This window comes from Trichogramma pretiosum, unplaced genomic scaffold, assembly GCF_000599845.2.
Source record: "Trichogramma pretiosum strain Unisexual culture from Peru unplaced genomic scaffold, Tpre_2.0 scaffold6, whole genome shotgun sequence".
Taxonomy (NCBI): Eukaryota; Metazoa; Arthropoda; class Insecta; order Hymenoptera; family Trichogrammatidae; genus Trichogramma; species Trichogramma pretiosum.
In genome coordinates, this window is record NW_019641678.1 from 664,150 (window position 1) to 683,810 (window position 19,661).

General features: G+C 47.1%; 2 protein-coding genes across 3 annotated transcripts in view; one reads left to right on the plus strand and one right to left on the minus strand.

Moving 5' to 3' along the window:
- LOC106658060 (nuclear pore complex protein Nup88) overlaps positions 1-19,458 on the plus strand; it is a 54,972-nt gene extending 35,514 nt beyond the window's left edge. The window contains exons 2-8 of the mRNA XM_014379867.2: positions 10,856-11,025; positions 17,141-17,263; positions 17,346-17,627; positions 17,726-18,599; positions 18,676-18,902; positions 18,983-19,231; positions 19,335-19,458. Of these exons, the coding sequence (XP_014235353.1) occupies positions 10,856-11,025; positions 17,141-17,263; positions 17,346-17,627; positions 17,726-18,599; positions 18,676-18,902; positions 18,983-19,231; positions 19,335-19,398 (1,989 nt within the window). The 3' untranslated portion in view covers positions 19,399-19,458. The remainder of the gene's footprint in view (positions 1-10,855; positions 11,026-17,140; positions 17,264-17,345; positions 17,628-17,725; positions 18,600-18,675; positions 18,903-18,982; positions 19,232-19,334) is intronic.
- LOC106658062 (uncharacterized protein F21D5.5) lies at positions 6,710-9,726 on the minus strand. 2 transcript variants are annotated; one of them, XM_014379870.2, is made up of 8 exons: positions 9,275-9,726; positions 8,525-9,000; positions 8,205-8,450; positions 8,069-8,140; positions 7,738-8,013; positions 7,391-7,672; positions 7,263-7,324; positions 6,710-7,076 (listed from the first exon to the last, which is right to left on the minus strand). In XM_014379870.2, exons 1-8 carry the CDS (start codon positions 9,417-9,419, stop codon positions 6,845-6,847), a joined length of 1,791 nt encoding a protein of 596 aa, XP_014235356.1. In that variant the 5' UTR covers positions 9,420-9,726; the 3' UTR covers positions 6,710-6,844. The 2 variants fall into 2 exon arrangements, with proteins under 2 accessions (XP_014235356.1, XP_014235357.1); XM_014379871.2 differs by having other exon boundaries at positions 6,710-6,965; positions 9,275-9,723.
- Positions 19,459-19,661: the final 203 nt, after the last annotated feature.

The following is a 19,661-nucleotide window of genomic DNA, read 5'->3' on the forward strand; positions in this document are numbered from 1 at the left end:
GCGCTCCGCTCACTATGTATGTGTGTACGTAGTTATGAAAACTAGGTACCGCCTTCCCCATATCTCTACCTTACCCCACCCACACCCCCGCTAGCCCTCCAAAGCTCCTGACCGAATCTTAAGCTCGGTTCTTCCAGTTTTCTCTCTCTATATATACTCGTATACACTAACACAGGCACATATATTTTTGTATGCGCGTTGTTCATTTGCCGTGCGTGCAACTTTTTAAAAGACGACTCGCGAAGCTCGCGTACTTTTACTAATTTTAATTATTTGCTGCAGATTCCTTCGTTTCATTTGGAAAATTAAATTATTTAGCCCTTTGTGCGCGGGTGTATTTATACCTTATATATTCTTCCCGTCTGTGTATATCACGCACAAAACATGTATCCCGCTGACTTGTTGTTGTTTTTTCGAAGCCCGCGCTAATTAAATTATTTGAACGAAAAAATATATGAATACGCGCGTATTGTTTTCCTTTACTTCTCTTTTGCAGCTCGCGCGCGCGCGAGTTCGCGAGAGTAGCAGCAGGATTTAGATTTTTGCTCTATGGCCGCGAGTACGTAACCAGCAGTAGCTCCTCTATCCTTTTAATTGGAGACCCGACCGCATCTAAGCTCGTAAATAGCCGCTCACTCATGCGCGCGCGTGCTTCTTTCGTGCAGCTCTTTTCATGGGATTTCTCAAGGAAAAAGAGAGAAGGCCTTTTAATGATCCAGAAAAACTGAACCGCTCGAGTAAATAACTGAACAAAAGCTACTTCGCGCTGGGGCTAATTTACACATACGCATGCCCCCCCGAGAAAGCCGGAGAGAGGTACCAGTACCAGCAGCAGCAGCCTTAAGAGAGGTCCAAACAAAAATTCGCATAATGAAGCTCTTAATTATGGCAATTTTTCGTTATTCAGCTTCCTTCCTATACAGTAGCTAGGCCGCGAGTACGGGTGTGCGCGTATGTGCGGGGGTTTTGCCTGGAGATGGAAAAATCCTCGAGTATTTTCGGTCACTTGGAAGTAGAAAGGTGGGTACAAAGCCCCCTGTGCTTTGCTCTTTCTCTCTCTCTCTCTCTCTCTTTGGCTTTTTCTCGCTCTCGCACTAGAAGAGCACAGCATCGACGCAAAGGGGGTACCAGGCAGGGTGTACACTCCCCCGCGCAATAGTAGTAAGCAGTGTGGCGGAGAGAAAGAGTTCAAGGGAGTATAGCGAGTCGTCGTCGACGGCGGCGGCGGCGGCGAGCGCGAGTGGGAATAAAAGGGAAATGTATGGAAGGAAAGATCTAATTTGTTCTTGTCCGGGGCTTCTAGCTGCTGCTGCTACTGTGCAGAAATTAATATTCATAAGCGGGCCAGGCGTGTGCGCGCCGCAAAAGAGAGTTACACACGTAGGTAGGATAGGTAGGTAGGTAGCGCCGCGACGAGCTATACGCATACATACATACGTGGGTGGTCCGAACTTACATGTATCTTTTGCGGACGGCGCGCAGATAACGCCGCTTATTCGGCTGGGAATGAAAATACTAGCCGCTGACCAGAGAGAGCTACTACTGCTGCTAGAGCTGCTACCTCTCTTATGTGCGCGCGCTATATATAAGCGACACGACGCCTCTTCTCTCGGAGCCGCGCGCGCGCGCGTTTTAAAAACGTATATAAATTCAAACGCTGTCCTCTCGATTCCCAGTACGAAGGAAAGAGAGAGAGAGAGAAAGAGCCTGAGCGTTATATATACTCAGGCGACTGCTTATCGGGTTATATCTCTGTCCGTGGCCGCTTCTCTGCTGCGCGAGATTTTTTTTTCCTCCGGCCGAGGGATGTTCCATTAAGGGGGTAGAGAGCAGCAGCCAGAGAGAAGCTGTGGCCACAGTCGTAAACTCATTTCGCCTTTAAATATTATATATTATTGTACATACATCATAGGGCTCTCTCAGAGCTCGTAGCTCGCAGCTCTCCTCCTAATTACAAGCAGAGTAGCAGCAGCAGCAGTAGTGGTAGCAAAAGAGGGCCGTTATTTAGAAGGCGTGTAGCTTTGGGTGTACGATGATCGATAAAAATGAGCGCTTACGCAGCGATATTCGGGCTAAGCCAAAGACGTCATGTGCCGTAGAAACGGCAGCAGCAACAAAATGATATAGCGCGAGACCAAATATTCATGTAAATTATCGTTGCCAAAGATACACATAATAATTTGCATAGAAGCCAAGCGAAGCAGCATCAACAGTCCAGGGAGAGTAGTAGTCGCGTTCGTTCTTTGCCTTATAGGCCTATATCGCGCGTTTAATTTAAATAATGCTCGCCCACGCCGCCGTTTCCGAGCGCTCGAGCGCGAGCAGATATACATAAAATCGCTATAACGTACTTAAACTGATCTGTAGTAGCACGCCTCGGTCTTATATATTTTCGCGCTTCTGTAGGGGTATTATAAAGCTCCTCTCCCTACGATAGCTCGACGAGCGCCAAAATTAACACTTGCTGCCCATATCCTTTGCTCCGATATAGGCCAACAACGTACGTTCTCCTTCTCATACGTGCGTGCTCGGTATTATATTCACTTTTCTTTTCTCTTTTTTAACAGGCATTATACGACGCATAGGCAAACCCGAAGCAGATATCGTGGCGCGCCCGTGCTCGCGTTATATCTAAGTGGTTTTTCCAGCGGCAAAAGTAATAGCCCCTGCGCCTCACCCTGCCCGCCTCGTCGCTGCATATTGTGACAAAGTTTCCAGCGCAAGAGCTAGAGCTCGTAGCTCGCAAATGGCGGCTCGCTGTGTTGCTGTTGCTGCTGCTGCCTCGTATTAGGTGGAGATTAGTGATACAGCGCAGCCTTTTAGCGGCGTAATGTACGAGACGTGTGCGTAAGGCAAACGACTTGGCGAAGCACAGGCCCCCGTAGCCGTGTGCACCTCTAGGCGCCCGCCTAGGCTAAATAATAACAAGCTCGCGACGCTGCATATATACGGCGAGCATTAGTCGTCCAATCATTCGTCACGTCGTGCCGTTTCATATATCTATATGCGTATTACGTACGTACATGACGCGCTATACGGCAGACAAACAACGCGAGACTAAAAGGCAAAAATTGAGACAAATCTCGAGGCAGCGCGGAACGGGCTTCTGGGAAGCAAATGTTTATACAGCTCGAGCTTACGCGACACACGGCAGCTCGCCGACTGCGACTCTGCGCGTATGTATTTGAAATGCGCGTGCTTATATTACACGACGCCACACGAGTTCGCTTCATGTTTTGCTCGGGAGAAAGAAGAAAAAGCTCGAGCGTATAATACACTCGGGGTCGTCCGGGCGTCATCAGGCGCTATCAATAAATCGCAAGCTCGCAGCGAAGTTACGCGCGTTTAAGGTTACGCGCCGCGAAAGTTTAAACGCGCGTAAGTTGCCAACTAATAAGCAGCAGCAGAGTAGCTGTTACACACACATACACACGGCAGAGACAGCCGTGCATGTATGTGTACGCGAGTAAGAAGGCAGGAAAAGGGATGGGAAGGGGTCGATGAAAGGCAGCTCTCTCTCTCTCTCTCTCACGACACTATCATAAGCTGTAACGGGACACCGATTACGCGACACCTTGATCGCAAGCTCGGAACGCCTAAATTGGCTAACTTCGAGCGCGCCGCTATACTACAGCTATACTGGCGCTCCTCGTTTCCCAAAGCCTCGTTATAACACACGTCTTATGTCGCCCTCGTTACTTTGATTTTACCTGCCGCGCGATCACGTTCCCGCCTCATCGTCTTCGTCGTCCTCGTCTTCCTCGTCGCAACTTCCAAGCTCGATTGAATTTCAAAATTAAAGCTCGAGCCGACGAAAAGGAATGTTTAATTTAGCCGTATCGACGCTATGTAACGCCCTGTAGATAGCGCACGGGCAACATATCGTATACGGGCGCAATTGAATAGCGAAAGAATTTGGCATTCCGCTGCATTCTCTCTCTCTCTCTCTTTCTCTTACGCGGTGTAAATTTGTGCATTGTCTGCACAAAAGCGCAAGTTCATCGAAGCTATCGTGTCGCTGTTCATTGACGATGCAGCCTACCACAAGGCATAATATTAACTGCGCACGATATCGAAATGGCACACGTTCGGAGGGCAAAACCAGCAGCAGCTATAGCGCGTTTATAGTTCAAGCCTCGAGCGAGAGGTCGTAAAAGCTCGAACGGCGCCGCGCATAGTCAAAGGAGTAGGCGTAAAGCTCGGGAACGATACGGGAAAGCGACCGAGGGTATAGGGACACATAATTTAGTGGACAGTTTGATATACAAACAATCTTTAATGAAATTCTTGGTGTTCATTAATAACGCATCCGGCACTCTCGAGCCTTTTATCCGTGTAATTCGAGGCTCACTCCCTCTCTCTTTTTTTCTCACTCTCTCTCTATATACCTGCATTCGCTGGCACATACGGGGGGAACAACATCGTCGTCGTGTATATATAACGCGTGTGTACATACACGAAACTGCATCAGCTCTCGACCATCCACACACTCACACACACACACACACACACACACACACACGGGAGCTTTCGGAGCTTGATTTATCGGCCTCTGCGCGCCAAATTCTTGCTCTTCCGGAATTTTCGAAGGATCTTCTCTCACTCACGCTTTCGAATAAAATCAACCAGGCTCTAGTTTAATATCCCTTGATTTACGTGTGGCCAAAGACGCAAGTACATTATCACACAGACTGGAGACCATCTTTAACCGATCGTAAAACACGAAGAAATTCAATTGCTGGCACGGCTGGCTGAAAATTGGAACGCGCGACAATATCCTCCTCGCGCATAGTCTAACATATTTTTCAAACCGGTAATGGCTCGCTATATAATAAATATGTATTTTCAACGGGTATCTCGAGTTAAATTCGAAATTCTCAGTCCGAGCAATAAAAGCATATTAATATACCGACTGCTCTGTCGGTTACGTAGCCGTTTGAAAGAAGAAGCACACGCCTTATTAGAGAATTCCAGGCGTCTGGTCATAGACGACGACGACAGCGAAAGAGAGAGTCTGTGGCGGCAACGTAGATCGAAGCAAACTCGAATTCTATGATAATCAAATGGACCTGGGAGCCGCAGATATTGTTTCTCTAAATTGCATCAAATGTCGATGTGCCGTCGCTTCTGCCGCTGCTGCTGTTGCCACTGCAGGCCGTACTCGGAACGTCATCTCTCTCGCTCGCTCGCCAGTGTCGCTAAAAACGTCCAAGAATCCGAATGGCCGCGCGTAAAACGGTCGGACAATAAACTCCGGCATGTTATTAAAATTTCCCGCACTCGACTCTCTCTTCGCTCTTGTCTCTCTCTCTCTCTCTCTTTGCGAGCGATTCGCTCTTGAGCACACTTTCGTCCGAATTTTCAACGCGTGGATGATTTTAGCTCCGTCTATTTGTTCAACCAAGATTGAACGACAATTTGGCTAATTACGCGAGCGCACGGTACGCGCGAGTGAGAAAAAGACGAGCGTCGGACACTGGACGGCGCGTAATTGTCGGTACACGTTGGAAAATATACTTGACCCAAGTGTGTGCGTGTGCAAAGCAGCGCGACCGCCGAGAGAGAAAGAGCAGAAAGAGAGGATTGTATATTTAGGTGGGTGTGAGCTTGTGCGTATAGGGCTGCTGACCGAAAATGTCCCAATTGGCCTGTGCCGCTACTGCTCGAGTACGTTATTAAAGTACATTAGCCGCTGCTCAAATCGGACTAAACGATGTAACTTACTTTGGCCGCGATATTTCACACTCATACTCGAATAAAAGGTGGTTTTATTTTCACTCGAAAGAGGAAAGAAACCAAGTCTCGTCGTGCTCGTATCTGCGCACCCTCTGACCAACAGCGGCTTTTCTTTTTCTTTCTTTTCCTTTTTTCAGCACTCATCACACTCATTTTACTGTGCGTAAGTATCGCTGATTTTAGAATCGCTTCTCGACGTGATAATGCCCGCACGCTGTATATAATATTTCTAAAAAACTTTTAACCCGAAACTTTGCAATCCGAGTCACGACGAGTAAAGTTTGTGCGCGTTGGTGAGTAGCGGAGAAGAAAATTTCGACGCGTTCGAGCATCTAAAAGAGATATCGCGAAAAATCGCTAACTACAAGACTTGTTCTCTCTCCTACTGCCTGTTGGAAAAATTTATCCATCGTCGAGGAGTTGTGCCCTCTGGCTAAATGTCTGTGCCTCGGCCTAACGAACGGAGAGCTCGTTTCGTTGCCGCCGCCGTCGCGTCGCGAGTTTATGTGTATTACGTAGCTAGAAGCGCGAGCGGTGTATTACGCGCGCGGCTTATTCTTGTCTCGGGGCCGTGTCTGTGCCTGCCCTTCTTTCCACCAAATGTGTATTAATATCAAGGCATTTTCTAATTTTTTCTCTCTCCCTTCTCGTATCTTTGGCCCTTACCCAGCATCATGATTTCTCATCGAAATCGAACCGAGCGAATTCACCGCGAGGTAAATAATTATCTCATCACCGACTCCGCTGCTATCACCCTTGTTTTTTCATCCCCCCATCTTTCTTGAAAAATGCAAGTAACGAGCGCCCCAAAAATGTGCCGCTTATCTCTCTTGCGAATTTTTCAGCCAAACATACGATTATTACTCATAACTAGCTCCGTAGCTTATTATCTACCCTCATTTCAGCAACTTTTTACTCGAAAATGTAGACGAGTATGTATTAAGGAGGAACTGAATAAATTGTACTTCGTGTATTTATACAAAAAATTCGTGTTTATTGACTTGATTCGAGTATTTCATTTCTTTCCTTTTCATTTAATTGGACGTTGTCAATTCTCGCGCAGCGATACTATCACATCTTCCGTGGAATGCTTTTTGCGCCTCTTCTTTCATCCCAAAAGGTACATCTCGTAGAGCTTCCTGTCGTCCTCGGACTTGAAGTGAGGCACGAAGTTGATGTGCACGATCTCGCTGAAACCCTCGGCCTCGCTCGGAGCTACGAAGTTCTTCCTGTAAGAGGTCGGCAAAAATCCGGCAAAACGTATGTAGACGCGCAGACACAACAATAGAAACAGCTTGATAAATCTCACGCAGCTACGGGCCAGCTGCGGTCGCACAAAGCTGACAAGACAAAAAACAACAATACTCGTACGACGTACACATGGAAAAAGAAGAATCTAGGCCTTGAATAAGGGAGGAGGTAATTAAGCCATGCAAACTACCCAGTACCGATTGTTGTCCTTAACGTGCAGCATTAGTGGAGAGATATGTGCGATATTACGAAGATATAAACGAAAAGATACTTACAGGAAACTATTGATTATCATGTCGCTGATGGCTTCGTGCGTCGGGTCCGTCAAAATTCGATACTAAACAATTTATCGATTAATAAACCTCACATTTCTCTGATTATTTTTATTTTTCATTGTAATTACCATGTTGTTGTGCTTGACATGCTCTTTATCAAGGGTCATCACGAAGCAGCGAACAGGCACATTGTGTTTCTTTGCTAACTCGACGTATCTCAGTCTCGTGGCCTTGTCGGGGTTCGTATTGTCAACCACTACGCTTTTGCCCTGCTCCAGAGCAGCGTCCGTCTTAGCCACACATTTTTGCCAATTACCCAAAGTGTCTCTATTTACATATTCGTAATTTCTCAAGTGTGTTTTTGCAAAATGTGATTTTCCAGAGCCTGGACATCCTGCCATCAGAACCAGCTGACAAAAAATTGTTAATTTATTCTCATATAAAACTAATTTTCATAGTTTTTCTAAAAATTTACCTCTTGCTGGTCAGAGGTAAGCTTGGCCTGAGATGGCTCAAAGAGAACAGTATTTTTACTCGCTTCTTTTGGATTAAAAGCTGGAGCATTATAAGGTGCTTTTTTCTGACCAAGAAAATGTTCTTCTGGAGTGTAAAAAGTCAAATTTAAGTTTTCTGCCATTAACCTATCAGCTAAGGAATGATCTTTTTTCTTTCTGTTTCCTCCTGCTGGTCGACCAGCAGCATCACCAACATAAAATGAATTTTCTTTATCTACTGGTACTCCATCATTATTCTGAAAAATATAATTGTTTTAGTTCTCCATTGTGGAAAAAAAGATTAAACCTTACCTTATTTACTAAAAATTCCCACATTCCAGTGCAAGGTTTTCTATATTTATTTTGTCCAACAGCCAAGTGAACCTTTAAATAAATTTTTTATTAATAACAATAAAAATCTATATCTGTCTAACAAATATGAACAAACCTGCATTGGCACACCAATTTTTTTTACAACTTTTTCTATTTTGATTTTGAAATCTGCAACCTTGACCTTGCCAGTGCTTAAACCACCTTGATTTGAAAAAATGACAATTTTATATCCATCTTCATAGAATTTTTTAATTTTTCCTGGTACTTCAGGATACAGCAATTGCCAATCATTGCAATCTTTAGGAAATGATGCGCCAGATATAGTCTTTATGAGTGTTTTGTCCATATCATAAGCTGCAATCTATCAATGAAAGACATACATTTGAATAAAGATTAAATTTGCTGCATAAAACTATCAATTTAATGAAACTCTACCTTTGGGCGGCCTTCACATCCAACACTTGTATAAACCAGAAGATGCTTATGGTCCAATTCTTGCCATGAGCCACCCTGTGACACGCTACTTAAGCTAGCACTGTCATCGTCATCACTTTTACTTGTACCAGCCAAGTTGTAATTTTCCATAGTATTTTGTTTCACTTTTCTTGGACTGACTCGAGTAGCACCGATTACTTTTGCTTTCTTTGAGCTCTGGGTATCGTTGTCACTGTCCTCATCTTGTGTATCTTGTATCAGCAGTCTTTTCTTATTATCTTTAATAGGATTGATCGACGGCGGTGGATTAAACTCTATTTTGTAAGGATATTTGCCGTATAATACTTCAATATAGTCTCCATGCTGCACAGCAAGTCTTACTCCTTGCTCAGTCTTGAAGCCATTAACACTGCTTGGACGCGTACCAACTTGTTCAACGAATACCTTGTCATCATCATAGCTGGCATATAGTCGAACTGGCGGAAGAATCGATGATAAATCAATAATTGACAATGTATTTATAAAGAGAAAAAAAAGTAAACGCTGTCAGAGAGAAAAAATTCATATACATCATATTGTCACAATAGAAATAGAATAGCAGCAGTATTGAGGTTATGTCACGAGCTAACGTAGAATTATCATCGCTCGCAAAAAAAAACTACGCGCATCGTCCTCTCTTCTTATGCAAAGAGAGCTATTGGCACTGACAGCGAAATTGAAAAAAAAGTTGATTACGATTCGTGTACCGACCTTGCTTGCGCGAGCACTGAGGATCGGTGATCTTCGTGTCGACGCATCTGCCGATAAAGACCTCCTGCTTATCGGGCAAATAAACGGTCGACAAAGCTTTGTCGTCGCTGTAAATGTAGCAGGTTTTCGTTACCGTGGATGACATGTTGTCTTTTGTTGCACCAATGGCATGCTAAACCATCGTGGCTCGGCGAGATAATAGAAAAAGAGAGAGAAAGAGAGAGAGGCTGGCTGCTACTTTGACGTTTCAACGGCTTGTAAACAACGGCCTCATTTTTGCACGCGCGCGCGCGATCTCGTGTCGATCAGGCTGCCTGTTCGTGTGTGTACGTGAGTAGTGTTGTGTATACTGGTGTGTGTACAGTTTGGCCTCTGTCGTGCACCAATCTCTTACATATACGCGCGAAACTTCTCTGGCAAGGCGCCTTGTAGCTGCTCGAGTGAGTCACTCATGTATAATGTACACTACCAACGCGTTTAGGAGCACTCATGCTGCAGCTCTACTATCCTACCTTATACCTGCGTAATAGGCGGGTTTTTGCACCGCTAATCACGTGATCGGCTCGCGAAAGGCATATCGGGTCCCGATGACGTCGGTGAAATCGATCACAAAACCGCACACCGATCGCACGCACGTCTTATACCTTCTACTATACACGATGTGCGTCGTCGTACGTGTGCAATCTCCCCGTTACGCATGTATCGCATGCATCGCGTAAAGTGTGTTGCGCCAAACGTCGGTTGCGCGCCTATTTCTTTTTCCTATTTTCCGACGAACTTTCCATTACGACAGTATTACGTTATTTAGCACGGCCCGATGCGCACCTGCTGCTGCGATCGACGGGTAATCGCGAGAAATCACCGAACGATCTTAGCGAACGATCGGAGGAAAATGAAAAAGTACGGAGTAGACGTTGAAGAGGCTCATTCGTCGATGCTGGAGAGACGAGGCTTTGCCGAGTGAACCCGATGTCTATCTGGCATGTATTAAGTTTAGCTCTTCTCTATCTCTCTCTCGTGAAAAAATGTGTAAATGCACGTAGCAGCAGCAGCAGTAGCAGATCAGGGGCCGGGAAATACGGATGTATTTGCATTAGTCGGCCTTTTAATTTCTCCAAAGGCGTCGACGACTACGTAACTACGACTGACTGCTCTCTTTTGCTCTGCTGCCACTGCCACTGCGCCTCTCCACGTCGGATGGCTCTGATGGCCAAGTCCCAGAGGAGCTTCTCGCCTCCGTCTCCTACGCTACAAAAGCACGAGACGGCTAACAAATGCGCCTCTTTTTCTCTCTTCCCCTAGAGCTCTTGATTTAGATCTTTTTTGTTTCCGCTTTTTTTTCGTCGTCCTTTTTCGTGCCGCTGCGAGTGCAGGGGAAAGAGAGAATCGAGGAGGACGATTCTTAATGCCGTGTTTTACAAGCTGTCTCTCGCCATTACATCATCTCGTCGCAGTGTACATTTATATATTTTAGTCCCGACGCGTACGAGTATACGTATAGGCTAAAAAAATTGTTAAGGTGTACAGCATGACACGAGTAATTTGACTAACGCAATTTTTCCGCACCGATTTTGTCCACAGAAACTGCAGCCAACGGACCCGCCGATCTTCGAGGTGTCGCAGCTGCTGATCAACGAGACCGCCACGCAGTTGGTGCTCTGGGGCGAGCTCGGCATCGTCGTCGTCGAACTGCCCAAGCGCTGGGGCAAGGACGCCTCCTTCCAAGGCGGCAAATCGGTCGTCTCTTGCCTGTGAGTATATGATAATACACATCTGCGTAACACGAGATTATCGATGCCTTTTATCTTTGTAATGTACATGCGACTTTGTATGTGCACATAATGCGTAACACGGAGTCGAGGAAGAAAGAAAGGATCTCCGCAAGCGTATCACGTGCGCGACGCCGTGACAAACGAGCTGTAACAGCGGCAGTGGTGTCGCCCCTGCCATAACAAAAGGCACACACATTTATGAGCTAAAGAGGTATAAAGGAGGCGCGCCTCATCCTCCTCCCCCGCCTGGCCGCCCGCGATTAATAAGCATATTTAACAAAGTTTGCGCGAGGCCCCAGCGACTTTTTGCCCAGCTCTCTTCTTCGAGTTTTGCTCTAGCTCGGATTTATATAGCAGCAGCAGCCGCGAAGTAAAGTCGGAGATATAAGTATACCTCCTCCTCCCCCATATACACAGTTTCTCTTTTGGTAGGTGCAAGCTCGGCGCACAACTTGGCCATTACGACGAATCTCCGGGATTTAGGATCCAACTCGAACGTGTATATTTTGCAACTCCTTGATTATATCGCGCGCACCATGGCTCGAGAGCAATGTAGCTATAACAGTTATAATATACCTAGTCGCGGCGCTAAGACTGTGTGTGTGCCACTTTCGCGCGGCTGCTACTGCTACTGCTTCTGCTGTTCAGTCGCGCGCCTAGCCTCACAAAGCGCAGCAAACTTTGCTCCAAATTTCATCGCTCGGCTCTCGTATGCGGAATCGCTCGATGGGATGTGCGCTCGCCGCGCTAATATATGTGAACAAGGCGGCGAAATTTTTGCGCGAGCGAGAGAATTTGAGATAAAAAGAGCAAATTATGAAGAGGGCTCGGAGCTCCGAGCTAGCTCCCCCACTCCATATACGCGTTATAATACAGTCGACGTTATGCGGATTAAGCAAATGGCGGCAATAGTGGTGATTATTCGGATTATGATATCAGTGCGCTAACTGCCGCCCCCATCCCCATCCCCGACCAAACGTTGGAGCAAGAGAGGACTATACTTTCGCGCGAGAACGTGGATTAAAACTATTAGGCACTTTTGGGCGTACAGTAGCAGCGAGCTGAGAGAAGCAACTCTTATTTCTCCATCTTTCGCGCGCTGATCTTCGTCGCCACACCGCCGAGCAAGAGCTTTTTCTCTTCATTTTCGTCTTGAAAACATGTGGGGGGGATCTTTTAGGGCAGTTTTTCTCTCGTTCTCTCTCGACCGAATCGAAAGTGCAGCGCCGCTCGTGAAATGATAACCACCACCCCCAGCACGAAGGAAAAAGCTCGCAGCGGAATACGACTGCTCGAGCTCTTCGGTATTTTCAGGCGCGAGTAGCATAAAGCTCTCGAAGATAGAGCAGGGAAAAGGCCGCGTGCAGCGTATACGATGGCAAATGCGCTCGAGACGCGAAGAGAGGATTTAGTCTTTCTCTGTCTCTCTGTTGTCACTGCTACTATACTACTGCTGCTAATTATTGTTTTAAGGATTACCTTTATGTGTTTATTATGCCGCAGGATTTTCGCTCACTTCGGCGCGCTCTTAATGTTCGGCACGGACGGAATTTCTTGCGCCTATGCAGCCACTATATTATTATTCATCGTAGACATAGCCACTTAACAACTTATGTACTATATATCTATGAATAATACCCATTTGCGCATAGCGACGCGGGTACATAAATACTTTCTCGACTTACCCCCATGTTTGCGCGTTGTTGTTTGAATTTTTCGATTGCATAAATCCAGGGAGGTGCGCGCAAAAAAAAAATCGAGTCTCCGCGTGGGTAATTTTTTACATCGTGCCCTCGCACGCATGAAATACAGAAGAAAACAAAAATTACTCATCGCAAAAATGCAGTACAGTAGGTTCGTGGCGTGCGTTAGTCTTTCGAGTCGCGGCTCGTTCGAGATAAAAACGAAACGCAAAAAATGATCTACGTACAAATTAATGCCCATATAAACGCCGCACTCGCCGCGCACAAAGTTCCAAGCAATTAATTGTATGTATGCATATGTATTTTTTCCGCGCATCTCTCTCTTGCTCTCTTTTTTCGGAGGCTATCGGCGCTGCGCCTAGGCGTTCACGAGTGCGCGAATGCGTGGACGGACGCCGCATCGACGAGCACGAGCAGTATATTACCGCGGGGCGTGTAGGGGCCACTAGATCGCGGCCTGCGTGTACTCGAACAAAAAAATGAACGACGAAAAAGTGATTTAACCGTAATGGTTTTACGTATGTAATCCTTTATATATATATATACGGTGGCGACGGACTGGTCGGAGGGGCCAACTCGATAAAAGGGTACAAGCGCGGCTAATCTCGTAGCCAGGGAACACGCGGACCTCGTTTATAATGTACGTTTAATTCCGATGCAGCTAAAACAGTCGGGCAGGGCCTACACATAATGTGTATGAACGACCTTTTTTTAAACGTACTCACCCGATTTATGAAAGCAGTGGCATCGAGTTGGTTCGACTCGATTTTTCAAGCCATGCTTCAACTTTGCTGTTTCAAGCGCAAGACGCGATACTATATACGAAAGTTTCGTCTTTGGTAATGCTCGCAAGTAAATACAGGCGGCGTGGGCATTGTAATAATGGATACACGTGTATCGCCGGAACACTATGACGACGGCGACGACAACGGCTTCTGAGCAAAGGCGCGTCAGCAAGAATTAACGGGCTTAAGTTGGAAATATATACTTGTAGCGTCTCGAGCGTGGCTGCGAGAAAGAGACGCGCAAGAGCTTGCGAGCTTGCAAGTAGCAGCACGCGCGGGTACGACTCTCTTTCTCTCCTCCGGGCCAAGATGAATTATAACGCAGCGAAGAGAGAGAGAGAGAAAACTCGAATGGGAAGAGGTGCCGGTGCGTAACATCCCGATTTTATGGGACTACGCCTAGGCGTGCGCCTACTCAGCTTTTGATCCCCGTGTGCGTAGCTGAGCTCTGTACTGCACGTGTATTATATTATATACGTCTTTCTCTTTCTCTCGCGCGCACGAAGATGACTTGAATTAGTCGAGTCGCGGGGCCACGAGAGCGTCAGGTGCGCCGTGAGAACTCGTGCTCGAGAAGAAGGCGAAAAAAGCTCTGTACGACTGCTGCGGATCTTATGCTTTATATACACGGTCCATTTAGTCCAGCCGCCACTATATATTTCTAATTACTTTTGCGAGCTTGCGGCGCGCGCCGTTAATGTAGCTGCGAGCCTCGAGCCTCGAGCGTCTCGGCCCGCGCGTTATCGGCTCGGTCGCATCGCTTATAAGAATCTTGCAAAGATCTTTCCGCGTGCTGAGAGTAAGACCGAAAAAGTTCGCGAGCGTCACAAATTAAAAGAAAACCGGGGTGTAGGGTGAGCGAGCGAGAGAGGAAAAAACTCTCTCGTAGTCGTAGTCGTCGTCATCGAATGGCAAAGTAAAGCTCGAGAGTTTCGAGCAAGCCTCGAGCGTGTCCACGCGTACATAAAAAGAACTTCCGAGTGGGGTCAAGCTCTCTTTCTCTCTCTCACATACTCACACATACACATATACACAGACTCGAACACGGAGGCAGTAGCAACCTCGTAATTTACTTTTATCGAATCACTGTCCTCCTATTTCATTTCTTTGCCTGCGCTTTGCTTCCTCCTGACCTCGGCTCGGCCTGCTGTTTTTTTTTCTTTACTTTTCTGTGAGCTTTTTCACTCGTCCCGAAACTCCACGATTATACTTTGACCCGGCCCGATGAATTATCATTAGTTTGAACCGATAAGAAACGATGATTTATTTGCCTCTCGCTCTCTGCTGCTCCGCGTGCTCGCTTCAATGATTCTGCGCGTTTTAAAATTTTTGAATGATTACGCTCTAGCTGCGTCGTGCTCGTCGCAAATTATAACAAAAAAATAAACACCAAGAATCTATTAACTTCAAAGTTCAAACGTAAGGGGGAGAGAGAAAGAAAAGGGTCGCTTTGGAGATGGGTAAGGACACGGTCGGCTCGTCGCTCGCGCACACGCATACGTACCGCCAGGAGAGCAAGAGGCGGGGAAAAAAGTCATGCAAGAAATAAAAGAGTTTGGCTCGAAAATGACCGGTAGGAAAGGAAGACAAGACAAAAGAGGCGAGTACATATCTACACACAGGCGAATTCTTTTGACCTTTTTGCGAGTACTCTTGCACGAGGTTTTATACGCAGGGCGTTGTTATACACACACATACACATAGACATTTTCACGCAGAGACACAGAACCCAGGGAGAAAGAGCTCTTGCAAGCTCTAGGTTAATATATATTTGCTTGGGCTTGGAAAATTATTTTTAATTTTCGCAGTTAGCGTTATAGAGAGAGTCGCGCGTTTAAGAATTTCTTAATTAGATCGGAGCTTATTCCCTTTTCTCTGCTCGCTCGCTCGCTCTCTTGGCTTTTGTCTAATATGCGGGCCTTTGACGGTTTTTAAGGCTAGCGGCGGACGTTCGTTCGCTCGCTCGCTAGTTCGTTCGTTCGTTCGTTCGTTCGCGCAAGAGCTCGAGCGAGCCTCTGGGCTAGAAAACGACGGAAATCGCATTCTTCGCTTCGCGAGTATGTACACCTCTCCTCTGCGTTGTACCTCGCTGCGTACCCAAAATACACGTGTGTGCGGCGGCGGCGGTGGCAGCTCTACGTGGTAGTATTAAATAATTCCGCGAGGATGCCCGTAGCTTTTTAAGGCAGCTACTGCAGCGAGGCGCGTTGATGATGAAAGGCAAAAAGTTGCCTTTGTCCAATTTATTCCATTGCACACACGTACACACACTCACGAGTCAGTGAAGGTCTGGATGGGAAATTACGTCTCGGACAGTAGCAGCAGCAGCAGCAGCAGCAGATACGAGAAGAGGAACCCGGCCAAATGTTATTGTACATATTTTCCACAAGGCACGCTGTAAGTGCGTGTATGTGTGCGCACGTGCATGCGGCTATGCATAAGTTCGTCATCGCGAGGCGTCCCGCATTATTATTTCAAAGTTAGCCCCCAGCTTGAAAACTCGTTGGTGGTATTTTCAAATTCAACTTTGCAACAACGTGTTGTGTGTTACGCCAGAGCTCAGAGAGAGAGAGAGAGAGAGAGGCACGACGCCGTCATCATCATCAGTGGTGGATGGCGGCGGTAGCGATAATCGCGTCCGATTCGTTTGGCAACGCAAGGCCAGGGCTGCTGCTCGTTTGGTCGCTTTGATGAAACTCTCTCTCTCTCTTTCTCCCTTGCCGTATGGAGAAAGGTAGAAAATTTTCCACCGGAGCCCACACGCGCGCTCACACACGTGAGTAACGCGTATGCCGAGGGTGATAATAAATTTTGATCAAATGCTCTATCTTTCTCTATCTTTCTCTCTCTTTCTCTCTCTCTCTCTCTCTCTCTCTCCTCGACCCGAAGTGAAGAAAAATTTGCAAAGGGAGAGAGGCGAGTTGGTTGCAGTAGGAGAAAAGTCAGCAAATAAATCCTCCTCGCATGTATAGCGTATACATAGCATAGAGAACACGAGGGTATACGCGTAGTACTGGGGGAAGGGGTGGCCACACTAGTAGCCGTTAGCAGCAGCAGCAGCAGCAGCGGAGTTTCGTCGGCTAGAGGCCGTGCGCTCGAGCGTGCGCGTGCATACATTTTTATCAATTATTAAGAATATACTCGCGGTTATGTATACTGGCCTTTTCAGCCTTCGTGTATGTATGCGTCTGGACACACACCGAGTTTTCCTTCTTTTTTTCCTTTTTTTTTTCGTTCCTTTTGCTCAGATACGGTCTGCTCTTTTGTTCATTTGTCAGCGCGCGGTGGTCGCGCCTGGTATATGTGTGTGTAGGTATAGGTGTATGCCCTGCGTGTAACGCAACTATAAAACGACACGTATTGCTGCATCCCTTTTTGCACACCCGACCCTCAACGCGACGAAGCACATTAATAATGGCTCGTGTACACGTCGTATACACGGGATCGCCAGCTAATGGTGAATTATTGATCGAATCGACGAATTTTTAACGATAAATCTTGCAATTTTTGTCTTGTTAATGACTGCACATTATTCAATGACCAATGCAATTCAATGACCGATAACTTGATTTCTAAGATAAATTTTTGTTCTGTTACGCCCAACAGGAGTTACAATCTCGACGGATGCACGTCACAGCTGTCAACGTCGGAGGTGCGCAAAGTACGATGGCATCCAGGCTCGACCAGCGACTCTCATCTCGTCGTATTGACGTCGGACAACATATTCCTGTAAGCGACATATTCCCGTTTTGTTTTCCCCGAGTTTATTCAACTCTCAAATCAATTACACTTATTTCCCACTGTGTAACAGGCTATACGAATGCGAACTCGGCGGCACGGGTCCGAAGCTGGTGCGCACCTGGAAGGTCGGCCCGAGTATGCACTCGCCCGCCTCGAAAGTGCCGAGCTTCGCCGCTCTCGGCGACACAGCCGTGGACTTTGACTTTGCCACGCCGTCGCTGCGCCAGGACGGGGGCAGCAACGCGTCGGTCGTCAACATCGACAAGGCCAACTGGAAGCAGATCGAGTGGCCGATCCTCGTGCTGCGCGGCAGCGGCGACGTGCTGATCGTGCGTGGAAACGTCCTGCTCAAGTGAGTCTCCCAACTATACTAATACTCGAGAATATTTATTGTATTACATCGATGTTGCTAAATTACAACTTCACTTTATTCGTTACATTACGCGACAGTCAAAACAAGCCAGTGGTCTTCGGCAGCCTGTCGATGTATCCACCGGCGGTCGACAATTACGGCATCGACTCGTGCTCGATCATGTGTCTGCAAACCACCCCGCCGATCGTCGCCATAGCCTCGTGCAGCGGCAAAATCTACCACGCCATCATGCTGGACGAGCGCATCAACGAGGAGGACGACGCCGCGATCGTGGTGACGGGTCGCGACGGCGGCGGCGACGACGGCGTCGACCACGAGACGACGGGCAACAAATTGCGCACCTGGTCGCAGTACGGCTCGACCTACAGCCTGCACACGCCCGACGAGGCCCTCTACGTGTACGAGTGCATCGAGATGGAGCTCGGGCTCTGCTACTCGGCCGACGACGCCAGCCTCTACAGCTGCCAGATCAATCTGCACGCCGACCGGGAGCGTCGCAATCGCTACTTCTGCTCGCACAACGCGGGCATGCACCTCGTCGAGGTGCCCATGGTCGACCAGCTGGACGAGTACGTGGCGGCGGCCAACGACCTCAACGCCGAGCTCCACCTGCCGAATCTGCAGCGCGCCTCGAGCTCCCAGTACCTGCTCAGCACCCGCACCAAGTACACGAGCAGCGACGAGGCCACGCCCGTCCTCGGCTTCGGCCTGCTGCAGGAGCCCTGCATGCTGCTCGCCCTGCTGCACACGGGCGTGGTCGTCGACATCTCCGTCGTCGACTCGTTCTACATACCCAGGGTGGAGAGCAGCGCGCCCACCGTCAGCCCGAGCAAGCGAGTCACCAAGGAGCCCTTCGACGTCTACGTCAAGAGGATCCTCAAGCACGAGACTTCGCAGCCCATCACCATGATCGGTATCAGGCAGAATCTCACCATTCCCGAGTGCTTTGACGTGAGTGCTTTTCATCTGCTTTTCGTTCTTTCTATTAATCGATAATTGTATTCATTTTTTTTCTCTCCGTCTACAGTTGCTTTATCGAGCGACGACGGTATTCCGTAAGCAGCACTTCGCACATCACGACAGAGTTCGCGAGGAGTTTAACAAAAAATTGAGGACATTGAAGGCCTTGAAAAATCATCAGATCGTCGAGCTCGAGAGCTTGGCCGAGATGAAGAAGTATTTGCAAGAGAAAGCCGAGAACCTAGCCGAGCGTTACGAGGACGTCAAGGATAAGCAGGAGGAGCTGGCTCGCAGGTACAGTATATAACAGTCAACTTCATCAATTTGTTAACGCCTATTATTAATACGCAACGTACGTTGTTTTATTGAATCAGAGCCGAACAAGTCCTGAGACTCGTCCATCTGAAGGAGCCGACGATGAGCCCGGTCGAGCGAGCCGAGTGCGAGGAAATCAAAAAGATGTCCAAAGACGTCAAGGACTTGGGAGTGCGCCTCGAGCAGTTGAAAAAGAAGAAGGCCGTGAACCAGAATCTCATCAGTGATACGGGAAAACGCATGTGCAAGACGGAAATCGTTTTGAAACCGACCCAAGTCGAGACTGTCAAATCCAATCTCACTCAAATGTAAGCAGTCTCACTCAAAAGCAATTCTTGAAGTGCTTCTATGATTTTCGTTTCGTTTTTGTTTTTCATCATCAATTTTTTAATTAATTATTTTTCGTTTCAGGGGAAAGGATATAGCTGAATTGATAGCCCGAGCTAAAACGCTGCAGGAACAATTGAATGTATAAAATAGTTTACTAAAGTAACGATTTAAAAAAAAAAACTTTAAATTTATCTGTGTTTATAAATATTACTACTACTATTATTATTATGTATTTTTATGTATTTTAAGAATAAATCTGACAATTTTCATATTTTGAATGTCGATGTATTATCATTTTAAATTATTTACCAATTCTTACGTTCCAGATCTATGATCGGAAAAACTGAATCTTTTAACAATAGGTAGCAGCACTTCCCAGCAAGTAGTCGGCATCTCGCGGATACTTTC